The following is an 18642-nucleotide window of genomic DNA, read 5'->3' as shown; positions in this document are numbered from 1 at the left end:
TTGCCACACGCACGGGAATGAATGACCTAATTTCGCGACCATCTCAGCGGAAGATCATCACAGATGCTTCTCGCTAATTGACAACATGTTCCTCGCAAATCAGCCGCGCAAAACACTGATGACACAATTATTAAATAGCAACTGAATATTAGAGTTAGATTGATCATTTGAAAATGACGGTGTGTCGCGTTTCAAATAGGGAAGTTCGACCACCGTGGCTAGTCTGTCTACGCGCCTGGCACACGCACGTATCGACATCGAAGACGTCTCTAACGCATCGATTAGCCTGGTTACAAATTAACTGGTCACAAATCACTTGGGCGTTTGAGCATGTCGAGGTTTGTACGAGGTGGCCGCCACCTCGTAACCTCGTAAGTCGGCGCCTATGTGCGCAAGGATGTTTATTCTGTCGAAAATTTATACCTCCTGGGATTCAGCACAACGAATCAAGCTCTCTGCACCATCCGCATATTTGCAGCTTTTGACAGTCCATGCGAACGAATTAGGACTGTTTTCAAAACTACTTACTTACTTGAGTAGATTTAAAGTCAGTCAATTCTACTTCAACTTCAAGTAGTTTTAGGTGGCTTTTGGAAGAAATATTTCTACTTGTACTTGGGTAGATTTTTTCGTCGCTACTTGTTCTTCTACTTGAATAGCTTTCTTGACTAATTTGACCACCTCTGCTGATGCCTAATCGTTGCAAAACTCTTATGGATTTTCTCGATTTGACACAACATGTTTCCTCGCTACTAGAACAGATCAGTAATGATTGTAGCGATCTATCATTACCACATAGGTTAAGCGTTTTCAGCTATGTGTATGATGATTCACAACCCCACATTATCAAATTTTCAGCGTTATCCTTCATCATCTTGATTGACAAGGTAGATATTCATCCTATTTTCTTTTGTTCGTGTGGTTGTTATTATAAGTAGAAAAAAAATTAAAAAATTCATTATTTGAATTATTTATTCGATTAAAATCGATTTTATTCAGGGGCAAAATGATCTTTACTGGAACCCGAAGTGACGGTCTATATCTATAAACTGGTGATTTATACGTGACAGGATCTCGTGGATAGGCCGGAGATGTGATCGAAACTGAGATAGTCGTCTGAACTGCGCTACTATAGGGTTATATTTGAAACAAAGATCAATTCAATACAAGCATGTCTTAAACATGACCTTGTTTAAGCATGTTTTTAGCAGTCTTAATTTTAGCCTCGACGTTACGAATCTTTCATTGTGACGTTGCAGTGAATTGACATTGAAAATTTAAAATACAAGTTGAATATACGGCTCCATGATGAAAAAAGGCTTCCGAGCCATATCTTAACGGTTAAAAAATATATCTTTGACCAGGACTACATCGTTGTGCAGCATTTTACGGTATGCGGTCATCATCATCAGAACATCCATTCCGGACGAATGATGCATTGTACAATGACATATATAGCATGGGACAATAATCTTTCCCTTGAAATAAATGACCTTTGAATCTCTGTTTGCTCTCAAGTATATCTGATCATTGGTGATATCACTGCTGACTCCCTAAACCTCCGAATATAACTCTCTCGCCGGCGCGTGCATAATTTCATTTATCATACAAGCACTAATTTCGATTTATTTTTTCATCCTCTTCATTTAGACATGCCATCAGAATTCCCAAGAAGACCAACGACTCCAGAGAGCAGGCTAATGGCAGTCGCTGTCCACCCGAAAGCGAAGCTGTATCCCCACGATATGGTTACGAAATCGTGATCGCCAAACACGAAGTCCCGGTAAAACGGAGTGGACAGCGCCAATCCCGTGAAGACAGACATTCCGATAAGAAGGAAAATTCCTAAAATCAAGACAACGTTCACACTTGAAATAGCAGAAAAAAGTGATTGAAATAATGATCTAGTTGAAGGCGATGTTGAAACCATATTGTCCCAAATTGAACGGCTCACGGCATTTGGGACTACTTCATACTTTCAATTTGGCCAAAGGCAATTTTACAGCCGTTTTTGACCGATTTGCCGAGCGCTAAGTTTGATAGAATGGGTGTCAATGGAAAGCTGCTGCTGTATTGATTACGAAAATATAAATTTTATTCCGATCATGGCCGTGGAACCCCCCCAAAATCAGTCTCGGATTTATGCACTGTGATCGACTTTGGCACTGTGACGCAACAATTCTGTCAGGCAAAACGAGACTGCAGCTCAGGGAGAAAGAGACTGACAGCAATGTTGCGTCACACAATGCAAAATTCGAGGCTGATTTTGGTGGGGTCCCATGACCATGAGCAGAATATAATTTATATTCTCGTAATCAGTACAGCAGCAGCTTTCCATTGATACCTGCATATTTTACCATATTTTACCGCTCGGCAAGCCGGTCAAAAATGGCCGTAAAATAGGCCTTTTGAAGGACTGCGATCACGTGACTAGATACGCATAGCAACCGCAAATTGGTTAGCAAGCTACTTTCTAGCGCACCTGCTTCAGTGCTGAATATCGCATAGTGTACTGTTGATTTCTGGTTGTAAACGTTTCGGAAATTTGTTGTAGAAGTCATCAGAGATCCACCTATGCTAGATGTCAATCCTGTACAAAGCATTTAGAATGATATCGTCAGAATTACGCAAAAATCCATCGGTAACGTAGTCGTATTACGGTCCTCAACTCTGATCATATTTACTTAAATTTATGCATTTGAAGTAAAGCGATTGGTTTATATTCTGGTAAGAGTATTTGTTAGTTCAAGCAGTACTATTTGTCTGTTGTGGAGCCTGATTTTGGATGGATGATATGACTGAAGCAGCCGGGACCCGCAAGGATCAGGATATACTGTCTGCTGGTTTGGGTGCTGGCGTGCTTCTATAAAACAAATGTCGCTGAACACATCGGAAGTATCTTTTGGGAGAACCTGCCATCAAGACTAAGCAAAGCAGTGCACTTTATTGTTGCCTTATACAATGCCGATTTTATTAGCACTACTTCGCAACTGCAATTAAAGTGGATTTGGCAACTCACACGCGATTTTGATAAATAGTTGATGTCACATATGTGTGCTATTTAGCGAACTAAGGGAAATAACTATCAAATAACTCTTAGAGCAGCTCAAACGCAGTGACAAGATCGGTCATCCTATACCCAGAGGTGGTCAACGTGGTCATTGTTGGGAACCGAGTAGAAGTAATGCCTTAATTTATACTCCAGTACAAGTAGCACTAATTACTTCCAGAACATGTCCAAAGTACTTCAAGTGGAAGTAGAAATGAATTTCTGGAAAGTAGTCAAGAAATTCGTTACATGAAGTAGATTTGGTTGAGGGTCACCTAGTTTTAGAAATTGATGCCATGGGACAATTGTAAACATTGCATGTAGCATCTTCTTGATCAACGCAAAAGGGTGATGACACCACAAATAGGTGCAATTTTCAAAAATTAATTTAGTTACCGTGGTACTGGGGCTATTTTGCACAGTTGTTATGACAACCTCACGCTTGAAGGGATGCAATCATGCGCCAAAGCTACTTTCTAGTTGACAAAATCCCAAACCTGACAAAAAAGTACTACCTAAAAAGTGTCAAGAAGAAGTGGAAGTAGCCTAAACTCATAATGACGCTAGTACTCGGGTAAAATAGTACTTCGTTGCTGACCCCGTCTGTGTATTGGTTCAACCAACTTAGAAACATCCTCTAAAGACGACTAACATTGTTTCTTTTGCATTGACTCCGTAATATTCTGAACTTATGATATTCTTTGATTCATTGAATTTACAAATAAACTTGCAAAGAAGTGCAATTTATTAATCTTTGTGCATTTGATACCCAGAGCATAAGAAATAGTTGAAGAAAAATGCATGTTAACCTTATCAAGTTCAATAACTGCCGAGACTCTTATGCCTATGTATTTTCCTCTACCTCCATAGCCACTTGTCTAGACATATAGCATCCACGGAAGAGCGCTTGTCTTGCTGTACACAAATGAAATATCATTTTCAAAGCAGACATCAACATCGGGAAAGAAGTTCAGGACAGTTAGTCAGTGGTCAGATCATCTGCTGACATTTTCTGTTGGCATGAAACCACGCTGCCTTCTACCGCATGACCGAATTTTATGTGGTGATAATAATTGGCTCCAGGCTGAATTCTTGACGAGGGCATCATCAATTTCTTAGTTGCCTACGTTCGGCTCTCTTGGGATAATTCGTCAGATCATTAATTCGTATACATGTGGTATAGCCATGTCTTGAAACTCAAGATATTTGCACTGTGCCATAGAGTGAAGTAATCCAATCCAGGCAATCAATCAAGTAATCCAGGCCTCGGGACAGTTTGTTGCACCCTCAATTGGAGCTGATGATCATTTTTCTTCGGGTAGTGGCACTTGGCAGCATGACAGAATGATCAATAACTTGTAATATAGGTGTAGAGGTCTAAATATTTTAAATTGTTCAACTGAGAAGCCATACAATAGCATAGGATGTTTAATATATATATGGTATGTAGCACATTGCATGAATTCATAACACATCAACGTACTGGCACTGGCAGTCATTGTCTCTAGGCGGTATCCTATATATATATTGCAATCGATATCAATCATCGAAATGCTGAAATGATTACCAACTACCACTACAATACAACTATAGTATAGTATACTATACTATCCACACCTAACTTAATGCTGCAATAAATATCATGCAGTCAATGTCCTGCAATGTCGAATTTTGTGTCATGAAATCATAGTTGACTACCAAATAACGGCTACAATGTCGATCATTTTGACGCAAGGAGGTTACATAGTTCATGAATCAAAGACATCCAACATATTTGAATCCTTGCGCATCTCCATGACACTTGCGAACGTTTACAGCCCGAAAACGATAATATACTGTATCCGAAATACGGCTACGTTAACGACGGATTTCTGCGTAATTCTGACGATATCATTCTATGTGCTTTGTACGGGATTGACATCTAGCATAGGTAAATCTCTGATGACTTCTACAACAAATTTCCGAAACGTTTACAACCAGAAATCAACAGTACACTATGCGATATTTAGCACTGTAGCTTGCTAACCAATTTGTGGTTGCTATGCGTATCTAGTCACGTGATCGAAGTCCTGCAAAACGCCTATTGCCTTTGGCCAAAATGAAAGTATGACGTAACCCAAATGCAGTGAGCCGTTCAATCTCGCTATGTCCCTGTCCACACCACTTAGAACGCTACGTTGAAACATTGCTGATTTAAAATCAGACAAAAAATATTCTTACCAGCGACGAGTCCCATAATTCCGCCGACTTTAGCTAGTCGTCTTTCGCGGATGAAATTACCAGTGAATGAATTAGCCATTATGCCGACTACGAGGAAGCCCAGGCTAACGCACATGCAGCAAATACACACCGAGGTTTGCGTAGAAGTTATGTCTGTGAAACAGTGCGAATAGAAAAAGTGGAATAGTTTTGGGTCGTTGGCCAGGTCATCATGGCGGCAATTAAGTGCATGCCGACGATTGTCTGCGATATTTGCGCTGATGGTATTGTAACCATATGGAATATCGAATAACTTGAAAATATAATCAAGCAATAAATAAAGTGTCAAAATTGATGTCGTGGTGAGTTCTCCGTGCGGTTAATATGTTCCGAATGCTTTGCTTTGCGACTTCTCTCGAAGATTTGAATCCTCGTCGCGTCATAAATTTCCTCACCCAACACGGCTTTCAAGGCTGTTCGTAATTCGTGCATTTAACACGTAAGTTGTAAACGCATTGAAATTAATTCCTATCAAAACAATTTGATTTAGTATCGCCACACATTGTGGAAAGATAGGACGGAAAATGTTTTGAAATATCATAGGCTAGGAGCGATCAAAATGTTAACAAGTTTAAGGAACACTCCCCTATAGTCGGTGCCAAAGTGAATTGACTTTAGCAACACCAACCATCTCAATTAATACGTTCATTCGAGTTAATCGTTTCGTTGTCTAACATTTTCTTGCATATTCCGTGACAATATTGCAACGTCCTTATTTATCTATAAAACCTAAATATTGTATACTCACACAGTCCATTTCCGTAATCCATATTACCGCCAAAATTGTTCAGTTGCGGTTCACTGTAAAACAGACCGCATGCAATCGACGACTCCGAATAATCGGGCGTAACTCCGGCTGCAGTTGGCAGGATGGTAACGTAAACCCATCCTGGAGTTGACAACGAAACGAGCACGCAAATCAGCGCAATTCCTAATCCGCCCGCACTTCCAAAATGAAACAGGCCCATTGTCTATCTATATTCTGAAACAGATTTTAAGCTCAATTCGTTTCAAGTCGCATATAAATCCCCCGAAATAGACCTATATAGGCTCATCATACGCGCGATAGCGATGCTACTAATACGAATAGGTCGCGTAAGTTACTGTAACTCCACAATTGGCGTCCTAATAAACAAAATATGTACTATGTGGTATACGCTTTATTAATCAGTATAATTGGTCTACGGCAATGCTTTTGTTGATGGCTCCCAGTTAAATTCCGATAACGGACGATATCGATCATGCAATGAATATCAATTATTATCAGTACTTTAGTCGTATCTTTGTAAGCAGCTTCATCTACAGTCCTGGCCGTCCCTTGCCCGACGTTTGAAATGGTAATGCAGTTTGGCGTTTGCGTACACGCCCTCTCTAAGGTAACAAGGAAAGTCAACATTTCGAATTCCTTCCAAGAAAAATAAACTAATAGTGGGAATCGTCAATCACAGACGCAAGTCTGACATTTTTATAAGGTCCAATCGTGATTGTCATGGCTACGATATTTGCACTCGCATCAACACGCGATAAATTAAAAGCGTGGCGCTACCTTGTGTCTCGCAGTAAATTAACGACCACAAGTGAAGTTATCTGTCTAGCAATATTGAAATCATAAATAGCATTTCAAATTTCTCCCATCAATGATTTTCGATTCATTAGTTAGCCTACATTTCATATATATTCAAAGATGAATTAAAAAAAGTGTTGATGATTGTATAATCGATACAATACAATAAATCATGATTCTGCCATACTATTGACATATCATATTGGTAAATTCCAAGACTATTCCTAATGACAAAACAAACACAAAGTATGCAAACACTTACCGTTACCATGTTTCTGGGTCATTAATTATATCAAACCCGGGGAGTATATGAGAGTCACGATGATGTCAATGGACCTACCTGCCTGTCAGCATACCGGCTCCAGATTTCCACTAAAACATGCGGCCCCGAACACTTGTGGTATATGGAACATAGTGTAGATGTAGTCGCAGTCTCTGCTTAGAAGACTACAAGCATGCGAGAACCGTGCGGACCGCATTGAGGAATCGCAACCCACAAGTATCAAGCCGGCATGTGCGTGGCCTCTAATTGGTAACAGAGAACCAGATTTGGTAACAGGACAACCTATTTGGTCATTTGTGCCCAGAACATGAATTTTGTAAAGTTCGTTTGTCTTTTTCACTTTCGTACGCTTCGCGGACGACTTCCAGTCTCGCACGCATTCACCATCTTTCACTCTCTCTTCCGTGCGTCCGCACTTCAGTATCTGTTGCTGTCGATTATTCAAAGCTCGACTTCACTTTGTCCGTCTGGGCTTTTCGTAAGACACCGCTCAAGCAGTGAGGTCGGCGATGAGGAGCCCAGATAAACCTCCGACACATAAAAAGATGCCAGAGCCGAGACTCGAACCAGCAACCAATGGTGTCATGACTGCAGTGTTTCACCAACTGCGCCACTCGCTTCCCCGTCTGTGTATAGAGTATACTGTATAGGCTACAAAATGACTGCAAGTTTTTCCTCCAAGTACGACTCGAAACGACATTGCGACATTTTTATCGAACCGCACCGTAATCCTTCATATTTCCTGCGGAGGATTTTTAAATGTCGATCGGTTGTTTAAGGCAGTTGTGTTGCTTACCTTAGCTATGTGATCTACTGCGCAGCAAATTGCTACGCCAATCTATTTGAATCGAACAGTATATATTCTTTATTCATATTGAAATAAACCCGAACAGTCTCGGCTTACACTCGCCAGGGGTATTCGACAGCAACTAGAAGAGAATTGGAAAGAACATTGTATATCAACAATCGTATCAAAACATGACGTCATTGCTCATAGGCACGCAGTTTCGAAAAATCAGGACGAAGAGAGCGCTTAAGCTCAATATACTATTTTTAGATATAGTACAAAAGTACATGAACTCCTTTTGCCATCTATCTGTACTCTCGTAAATAATACATTGGTTTTAACTACTCTCTTCGCCCTAATTAATTGATATTTCATGTCGGTGATGTCATGACGTGACACATCAAATATCCATTGCGACGTAGTGAAAACGAATGGTGACACAATCAATGCTCCCTTTAATTTTTGACGAGTCTGCGCACACTCACCAACTCACTGCGCAGATCCTTGGACAACAGTGCGCAACGACTAAAGAAAGGTCATCACTTCGAATATTTTGTGCGCAACGTAGATTTTCTTGTAAGCACTGCGCATTCGCGCACGTGCGCAGCTTAGAGGTAACATTGGTCACAATGCTCAAGTCGGAAAATCGGATGGGGCTTTGGAGCCTTTCGCCCGTGACCACACCATTGCATTTTGATATGGTTACATTTATGTCCAAGATACATATAGGTAGTATATTTCACGCTATAAAACTTAATTAGGACTACACTTTTGATTACTGCATTGGGAGCGTAACTATTTTATGCCCTCTGCTACTACACTTAGGAAAATGTCAATCCAAATGTGTATAGCATTGTGCCATAGAAGATAAAGCATTGCGAACCGATAATTTTGCAGTGCCCTACCGGTGCTGTATATTATTACTTATTAGTCTTATTACATACGTGTGTACGCAGCGGGCTAGAGTAGAGCTTACGCGTAAGTATCGGCAATTACCATGTACTCAACCCTAATGAATTGATATATTGGTAAATTTGGGGTACCGGGCTTATCGAACGCATGGAAATCTTAATTATGGATTGCACCGTGTGGTAATTGATCGGAGAGAAGTAGTCATGGCCGCGGCTGTATGGCAATGCTTTTCTAAATCCACATTGTTTTCGTCATTATCGGTGAGAAATGGCTTCGAAATGACATTTCTGTCTTTAAAATACATTCAATAAACACGATTAATTCTTTGTATTTGTGGATAAATGGGCGACTAATGTATCGATTCAGCAATCCGGCCCGCCGACTGGAGAAGTTTCCCGCCCCTGCTATACGCGGTACTAATTACGAAAACTTCTATTGTACCGCACCGATTCCTTGACGACGAAAGGCCAACGTATGGAAGAACGTTTGTTGCTACTTTAATAGAAGTATAAATATCGCTGAATTACAAGTAGAAGTACAGGTTTCCGATACCTTTAAGAACTAGGCTACTTCATGTAGTGAAGATCTTAAAGGTGCTATAGTAAGTTATTAGAATTCGTGGATTCCCTTACTCTCAGCAGTCGATCGAAAGTTACACTTTAGAAATTGAAGAGTGAATATTAGCGACTAACGTAAAACCTCCAATGAAGCTACATATTCGTGCAATCTCAGAAAATATACATTTATTTACCATGATAATTACACTCATTAAAGCAATTAAAGCATATCCCAACATTACTTTGTACTCTGTACAAAATGCAAATTGAATAGAATATTCATATTGAAATGAACCCGAATATTTTCGGCTGACACTCGTCAGGGGTAATCGTCAGTATTAAGTAGGGAATTGGAAAGAACAATGTACATTGTTGATATACAACAGGGGTGTCAAACTCAAATTACGTCGCTGACCGGATTCAAGCCTTCAAATCGCTCGCGGGCCGACAAGTCAACTGATTCCAAAATGTTACCTCATGCTCTTGCTTTTCACTTGAATACGTTAAAAACACATATAGATAATACGCAGATTGGTTTTGCAAGTAGGAGTAGCAAGTCGCAAAACCTCTATTCTCGAACAATATAATTGGCTAAAATACGATGATTGCCAGTTGAATACAGTTAAGAACTGCTTAAATAGTGGCGTTAATGAAGATAGTAGCCATATTCTATGCTCGAATTGATTTAGTCGTAGTCTGGCGTTAGTCCTGCATATAGGTTGCGAGGAATACAAGATATTTAATTGGAAACGCGGACGTTGGAGTTAGGTTTATTATTATTAAACCGCGGGTCCGGTTTCTCTGATGTCTGGGGATATATTGGGTCGAAATTGACACAGCAGTGCGACCATAGATCTTTCAATGATATATTTGTGCAACTAATATATTTTCCCTGTCTATAACGGCTGCGCGTTGGCGTTTTCGCTACCTTTTTGGTCCATATTTGTATAAAACTACGAACTTAGTGTTCACTTTTTGCCTTCTTGAAATTGGATGTTGATTTCACCGACTTGTTACTGTAATGTAGTCGTAACTAGAGTGAAACCACAGCGCTGTAGTCGGGTAATGGACATTATAAATATGGAAGTATTTCCCGCAAAATATCTCAACATTTGTTACAAATGTGCTGGAAAATATATATTAAAAGAATTCAATCTACTTTGAATTGCTTCGCGGGCCGGATGAAATCGTCTGGCGGGCCGAATGCGACCCACGGGCCGTATGTTTGACACCCCTGATAATATTCTTTCCAATTCTCTGCTATAGTTGCTGACGATTACCCCTGACGAGAATATTCGGGTTCACTTCAATTTGAATATACTATTCAATTGTATATTGTAGTTCTGTACCTCCAAGACGCTCTTCAAAATGCAAATTGTAGAAATTAGTTTTGCCGAAATTTCTGTTACGTAGAAGTGAAAGTAGCACATAAGTAAATTGAACAAGTGTGTAATGTTTACCTCGGTAAATTACTCCGGAAAAACAGTTTACTTCATTACAGACCAACTCTAGATAGTGTACTATGTATACAGTTTATTACAGCACCTTTATTCGCGAGCTGTGCAATTGATAAAAGTACAAGCATTGGCCGATTACATATACATTCACAGAACACTATAGTAGCGATTCTTAACTCGCGCGGCGCGACGACACAAGTTGGCATTCTTCTATGTTCCCTTTGTTTTATTAAATGATGCGGTGTTAGACCGGCCCCCTCTGCGCATTGCACTCTTGCAATCATTACCGTTAACTGGCAGCGCAACATTTTACGTAGGATGAACGATTGGAGTCGGCTTATCTAAGAGACCGACAATCCCAGATATCCAACTCAGTGCAACTCCGGCCCAACCCAAACCAAAGCTGTATCCCCAAGAGTAGGTAGAAAGTGACGGGCCGTCGAGAATAACATTCTTGTAAAAAGGGCATGATAGAGTAAGCCCAGTGAATGTTCCCATCCCAATCGCCATCACCGTTCCTGACAACGTAGAATGATAGTTAGCGATCAACCCCAGGCTGAAATACTAAACAGGATTTTGTGCGATAGCCGACCTGCTATGAGTCCCATGATCGCTCCCACTTTACCCAGTCGCTTGTTTTGAATGAGATTTCCCCGAAGGCTGGTGGCTAGTACGCCCACGCTGATATAGCTTAGGCCGACGCATAAGCAGCACGTGCAGACTGACATTGCATCCGACGAAATGTCTATAACATGGATACATTACGACCACAGCATTCTGATTTGTTAACGTAAAAGTCGGCGGTTTTGTGTTGTTTATACATTCCAACACGATCGCTAATTCTGTAACAGGCCTATTTCTCAAAATGTTATCCGGTTCAACATTGCTCTAAATATAGTGTGTAAATAACACAAGATGTAAGATATTAAGAAGAGCGGTAGACATGTATTGGATTTGCTATTAACTATGGGCCTGAGTCTGATAGGCTATTACCAGTTTTGGGATCAAGTCATTACCTTCGAGTCACGAGTCATCTCGAGTCATTTACCATTTTGACTAGAGTCAAGTCAAGTCAATCGATTTTCGAAGATAACTCGAGTCGAGCCAAGTCACTCGTTTTTTGGAGGTGACTCGGGTCAAGTCGAGTCCAGCCAAGTCAAGTCACGAGTCAAGTCACAATTCAAGTCAAATTGAATTTTCGAAGTATGGGTTATGATTCAAACTCATTACATTTTAGTAGGTGTCTGGAAGAAAGATTGATTGTCCATTTATAACTATATTGAATCAAATAACGAATACACGGTTAAATATACAAACAAAATGGCGTTGTATCGCTCACAGGACCGCTAATGAAATACGTGAGCCAAAATAGAGGATCGAATACCAAGCCTCGAGAAGTACACAACCCATCTACACATCCGCGAGAATATAAACGCATAAACTATATTCGTTCTATTTAAATCATACAAGAGAGTTGATTAAGGCGACCACGGTGTAATAAATGCACTGAGTAGTCTAACAAACACAGATATATTGCTATTATATTAATGTACTACAGGGGTCGCCAACACAAGACGGGTCGCGGGCCACTTTTCAAATTTCGTAGCGGGCGCGGGCCGCATGAATTCAATATCGGTATAAACTAGGCAACCACCGTTTTAAAACTCTACGTCAGTACAACGCCGTGCTACTTAATTTAGGCAATGGGTGTAGTGACCACAAAAGAAGTAATATTTTATCAAAGGATTACAAATACAACAAAAAATCATTATCATTAATTTCATTTTATTTTGACCTCTGAGCTGTGCACGATACTGGAAACGTTTTTCAGCGAATAAGGAATCGATATTGGGGCTAACGAGATACGTTACTAGCTGAAATACCATCTCCACGTAAAGCTTGATCTTGTGGAGAAGCCCTAAGCCAGTGGTTCTCAAACATTTTTCGACACGCCCCCCTTTATGCTACTGAAAACGTTCGCTCCCCTTATCGTCATATCACAAAATGCCACCAGAATGCTAGCAATCCAAACGGATAGTTTGAAGGCATGGAAGGTTCTGACTGTTGACGAGAGAATTCTATATAATGAATTCCGGACCATACACAAAAGGTAAATTGAACGTAAATCGCGCAGGGCGCGAAAAAATTTTCAGTTGACCGCAGCTCCGCGCCACCTTCATATGCTTTCACACTCGCCCCCACAAGAGGGGCGCGCCTTTCAGTGAACCACTTCCCTATGCCGTTTTCTAAGCGTCTCGATCTTGGCAGTGTTTTGGACATTGCACTTCAAGGCAATATGCCCAGCCCATTCATTTCAGCGGATTATTCTCCCTCGATGGAATGCTGTTGCCATATCCAAAGCCGTTTTAGCTGGTGACGAATAGTGAGGTTGGGCACAGGCGAATAGCTTATTTTGAAACAACAACAACAACAACAATACTTGAAACTGCATTTCAAAATGGTTTTCTCAGCTTTCTTCCGAAATCTCAAATCACGTCGCGGGCCGCTAAATATGACCTCGCGGGCCGCGTGTTGGTGACCCCTGATTTACTACTAGTAAATTTACGCAGGCTGTGATCATTTCGTTTGCGGTCAATGTATTTGTGATGTGACAATGGAGGATCAGTGAAACATACAAGCCATGAAAGATTGGTTGCTTTGACAAGTCGCACCGGCGTGTCACGAACAATCCAAACATGATTGAGATAGAGTGATTTAATCGACACCGTTAGTTGATGACTTGAAATTGACTCGTAAATTTTGCTTCGAGTCACGAGTCAATCCACATTTTTGAAGCACCAAGTCAAGTCAAGTCATTTTTACGAAGTGAGTCGAGTCAACTCAATTCATACGAAAAAGTTGACTTGAGTCATCCCAACACTGGCTATTACATGAACCATAATAAGGCCCAAAAGTAGAGGATGGTCGGTGAATAAGTCTTTCAACTTTTAACGAGTACTCAATTAGGTTTTGACTACTTGTGCTAAGTAATCAAGTATCATTCTGTTTTTATACTATATACTTCCAATTCTGCTTAACAGTATTGTTTGTTTGTTAGTTTGTGTGGTGTTCATGGTGCTTGTCGACTGCTATGGTCATTTACACCAGGCCGATATTTCTTATTTTTGATTCCGTATCTGCTGACCAGTAGCACGACTCACTTCTAGGCTTTCTGTAAGACACCGCTTACGCGGATGAGATGGCTTAACAGTATTCTGAGCAAAACTACTGGTTCCTTAGACCAGTGATTTCCATCGTGGGCGATATCGCCCCATCCCCAGGGGCGATTTTGAGAAACAAGGGGGCGAAAATGTTCGAATGTCCAGTGAGATCTATTCAATTAACAAGGCCAAAAATGCAGGTGAAGACCGCTCATCCTGCATGTGATGCGAAATAAGGTCTACTAAGCGGAAAGTAGACGCGGAAACCTGTTATCCGAGCACCTACCACCTCGGAAAATGGCATTTTTTCAGTCAATTCACCAGCGATCAGAGTTATGTGCATAAATTTCCCGATCACACTCTTTTTAGGATCCGTGAATAAGGGAGGCCAGAATTTGTGTCGAGATTGATTAGGGGGCGATGAGTCGAGAAAGGTTGGGAACCACTGCTTTAAACTCTGGATTTTGTACAGTAGAAAGTAGTTTCAGAATTTGCTTGCATCACTCTTAGGAGTTAAGTTGTCATGAAGACTTCGAAAGAGCCCCTGTATCACGGCAACTGAATACATTTTAGAAAATTGCACATAATTGTAATGTCATTGGTCATTTTGCGTTAATCGAATGTGCTCACGTCGGATTAACTGTTAAATAAGCCACCCATGGACAAAATCAACTTTGTGAAGTTACGTATATAGTCGAGTACTCCCTGATAAAGTTGTAAACTAGTACATGCCGCCTTCATAACGTTAGAGGTGTAGGTGTGAGAAACTAAGAATAGACGTGAGACATAAATACTTACATAACCCATCTCCATATGCGTAGGATCGACCAAACGTGATAAGACGCGGTTCACTGTAAAACAATCCGAAAGAATAGCTGCGACTTACATCCGCCAGTGGATTGCTAATTGATATCGTAGCGTATATCCAGCCAGGGGTGGCGAGTGACGTCATAGTACACGTTAAAGCGAGGAGCAATCCGCCAGAGCTTCCGTAACTGAATAAACCCATTATTGCCCTACTGGCTTTAGGTACGCTTTACCGTCCTAGAACCTGAAATTCTCGGAAAAATAATGCGTAATTAGTCCTCAACCTTTGTACGATGCAATCTTAAGGAATTACTTTCCACTTGAGTTATCAAGTTGGTTACGGTGAATCAATCGTAATTTAAGTCAATCCGTTGTATGTTATGTATGCCTACTATAGTAACGTTGGCAAATATTATAATTTACGATTGATAATAAACATTGAGCATACTGGTAATTACAAAACAAATCTAAAACTTTGATCTAAGACACTTTGTTAACATTGGTTAGCGAGCATTAAATCAACTCTGATATGTAACGAACAGCCGGAATATCATGCAATGCTAATGATGATCGCGATCAATTAATCTTCACCATTGCATGGGTTGAAACAAAAATACGAGAAGAGGTATACAATTTTTATGTGTGGCATATACGCAGTTTTATGCCTGCATAAGCATGTAAAACGAATCACATCTTTGCGACACTTCTCGACTTTATTAATTTCGTTACTGATTCGTGTCGAGGAAAATGCGTTGAATTCTTTACGCTAGATGACACTAACACATTTGTGCTTAAAATAATACAATCAGTACAAAATGATACATTCAAAAGAATATCTTCCAATTCTTGGCGGGCACAAAACAAAATAACTCCATCAGCGAAACACAATCAGCGAAACAGCTTCATAATTATCTCGCGAGGGGAGTTTCAAATTACAGTTCACCCGAGCAAGCCGACAGCCCCCGAGATAGTGCTGATGCAGAATACCATCCAGCCGAAAGCGAAGCTGTAACCCCAGCTGTATTCAATGCTGCAAGTCGGGCGCCGACTTGAAATATTCAGGCGATCGAGAAACTGCGACTGCTGTCCAGTTTTGCAGTATTGGGAATACGGCATGTACATGCAGCAATCTGGGTCGTTCGAAATCTTTTCGTAGAACGGGTTGTCGAAAATAAGTCCGGTGAAGCAGGCCATTCCGATCATGATGAATATTCCTAGCATGACGAGAAAGAGTTAATATTGAATGTTGAAGATTACTGGGAATGAAAAATACAAAAATCGCTGATTCGACCGTTCGATTCGAATGAGTCACATTTATTCGAATCTCATGATTAGAAAAGAGATCAACTGGAATGGACACATCGGGGGTACTTAGTATTAATTATCTCTGTCTCTGTTAATAATACATTCTTGGTTGCCAGCACTTTTTATTGGAAAGTCAGCCACAAGATGTCGCGTGTAAAGCGTGGGCAACACGGATAGTCGTGGTGCAGTGCACGACCTGAACGCTTTGACATACTACAGGAGTTATAATTCAATTAACTTAAAATAGTTTCAAAAGTAGTCATTCGATTTGATTCGGACGTCAATATTGGAGCCCGTTGCGAATGGGCTGTGATTCGATTTTGCCCATTCCAACCAAATCTGCGATGAAGTTTGACGTTGAGACGAGATTGATTTTCATAGACTGGACTGCACAAATGCTGCATCATGTTACCCAATATTTGGATGCTCATGCATAGGCATGGGCAAAATCGAGTACCTGAGTGATTCGATTCGGAATCACATAATATGCTTCGAGTCGAGTCGAGTAATCGAGTATCACTCATTATGACGTCATAACTGAATGTAATACGCCGATGTTCAAATATGTACCGTTTATGGCTTTATGCCATCGCAAAGAATATAATTTCTGTTATCCATCACATTAAAGATACTTTGGTATTTTTCGACCATACCGATTGCATTCCACTTGATTGCAATGTTGTGGGATGATCATGACGTCGGAAATGTACGTCCAGCAACCTTCGTAGCTTTGTACTATACGTTTCGTATGTTACGATACCTCCAATCAGGGTTTCAAGGTTGCAACAGTGAAAATTAGTATCGTAACTATAATTCTCATTGATAAATTACCTTTCAGTGGCGAGGAGCGTAAAATTTCAGTACTCGAAAAAATTGTCTTTTACTACTCGACTCGAATCATTAAAATTAATACTTGATCCAGATTCGAGTACTCGAATCATTGTGCCCGGCCCTACTCATACACCATCCTATTGAATGTGACCATATTAGTTATCGCAATGTATTACAATGGTAATATAGTTTGGGTTGCAATATTTTGAGATCTTAAAAAGAGGACAATTTGAAAGCTCCAGCACCGGAGAGGAAAACTGGTGATTTTGCAAATTTTTCGACCGATAGTACTGTCTTGACTGAAAAAAAGTCGTAACACACTTTTTAACGATACTTTTGTGGGTCGTCATTTTTATCGAATCCCACATTACCCCCTTTTCTACAATTCTGCATACGAATTCTGCCTGGATGTCGACATTTTCGTGCCATTTGAATACTTTTTTTGAAAAGATAGGACAAATTTCCAAAAAATAGGAAATTTAGGCGTCCTTCGAGGACACTTTCAATTTTTAAAAAAAAGAGGACAATTCCTTTTAAAAAAGGGGACGTAGTGTAACCCTAATTATAGTGCGTTATTCGGAGGCGAAGACGTGTTCGAAATGGTATTTGTAGCACTTCTTTACTAAGTAATATAGTTTTATACTGCCTCAGACAAATCATGATCAATGAAATCATTATCAAATTCTTACATCAATATGCTTTATAGTAGGGTTACAATATGTCCTCTGGCGACGCCTAAATATCCTACTTTTTGTGAATACGTCTTCCTATATAGCTTTGACAGCCAGGCTGATGGACAGGCTCAACTAAAAAAGGCCAGAAATGACGTCGAATCTGCAATGCGTACGTTTGGGCTAGTTGTTCGAGAGTAGGGCTGGATAAATGACCTCTTATAGTCAACGTGAAAGGATTTCCCGTAAAAATTTTAATCACAAGTTTTGTAGTCCGGTAATCTAAGTTTACATTTTCCTTCTTACTGGATCCCAAAATATGGTGACCCTTGTTATAGCTTCAGCTCTCATATAAATATTTTCATGGAGCCTAAACTCGAAAAATTCTCAAAATCACATGGAAAATTGCAAAATAACTTGGCTTTGTCTTACGAAAAATTATATGACTAATTCCGGACCGAACCCACAGGACCCGGAGTATTACCTGCCGCAATTCCCATGATACCGCCAACCTTTCCCAGTTTCTTTTCTTCCATAAAATTTCCGCTGTATAGATTTGCCGCTATACCGACCGACAGGTACCCCATACCGATGCATAGCAGGCAGGCGCATGAGGCGATAGCAGTACCTCCCAAATCTGCCAAAACATAGGAAACGCATTTCAATTACATGCACTTGTAGCAAAGAACGCGTGGCGATAGGCTATATACAATACATGCATAGGATCTTCATGTCGACTTACACAGTCCGTATTCCGTATCTAGCGCGGGTTCACTGTGGAACAGTCCAAAAGCACCGGATTTAACCACGCTGTAATACGAGTATGGAGGTAATCCAGTGGTGTTCAACATGGTGGTGTTGGTGGTTACATAAACCCATCCCGGTGTGGACAACGCAATGATTTCAAAGAGCAACGCAAATCCAAGGCCTCCAGCGCTTCCGAAATGAAATAAACCCATGCTATGGTAGCTGTTGCTTCTATATAGCGTAACAAACAAT

The 18642-nt window shown here is 40.5% G+C and overlaps 3 protein-coding genes across 3 annotated transcripts; all 3 read right to left on the bottom strand.

The window, feature by feature from the left end:
• Positions 1–1579: 1579 nt before the first annotated feature.
• Positions 1580–6289, bottom strand: LOC145456823 (uncharacterized). The gene is made up of 3 exons (XM_080334945.1): positions 6057–6289; positions 5270–5422; positions 1580–1845 (listed from the first exon to the last, which is right to left on the bottom strand). The coding sequence occupies exons 1-3, from the start codon at positions 6274–6276 to the stop codon at positions 1643–1645; spliced, it is 576 nt and encodes a 191-aa protein (XP_080191071.1). The 5' UTR covers positions 6277–6289; the 3' UTR covers positions 1580–1642.
• A 2616-nt stretch (positions 6290–8905) lies between these two features.
• On the bottom strand, positions 8906–15038 carry LOC145456824 (uncharacterized). Its single transcript, XM_080334946.1, has 3 exons — positions 14828–15038; positions 11461–11613; positions 8906–11386 (listed from the first exon to the last, which is right to left on the bottom strand). Exons 1-3 carry the CDS (start codon positions 15036–15038, stop codon positions 11178–11180), a joined length of 573 nt encoding a protein of 190 aa, XP_080191072.1. The 3' UTR covers positions 8906–11177.
• Positions 15039–15086: 48 nt separating this feature from the next.
• LOC145456822 (uncharacterized) lies at positions 15087–18642 on the bottom strand. The gene is made up of 3 exons (XM_080334944.1): positions 18386–18642; positions 18128–18280; positions 15087–16050 (listed from the first exon to the last, which is right to left on the bottom strand). The coding sequence occupies exons 1-3, from the start codon at positions 18600–18602 to the stop codon at positions 15776–15778; spliced, it is 645 nt and encodes a 214-aa protein (XP_080191070.1). The 5' UTR covers positions 18603–18642; the 3' UTR covers positions 15087–15775.

The sequence above is a fragment of the Botryllus schlosseri genome, chromosome 15 (genome assembly GCF_051294905.1).
Source record: "Botryllus schlosseri isolate E-star chromosome 15, Bs_hap1, whole genome shotgun sequence".
Taxonomy (NCBI): Eukaryota; Metazoa; Chordata; class Ascidiacea; order Stolidobranchia; family Styelidae; genus Botryllus; species Botryllus schlosseri.
The sequence above is the reverse complement of the archived record's forward strand: the minus strand, read 5'-3'. Positions and strand labels throughout refer to the sequence as shown.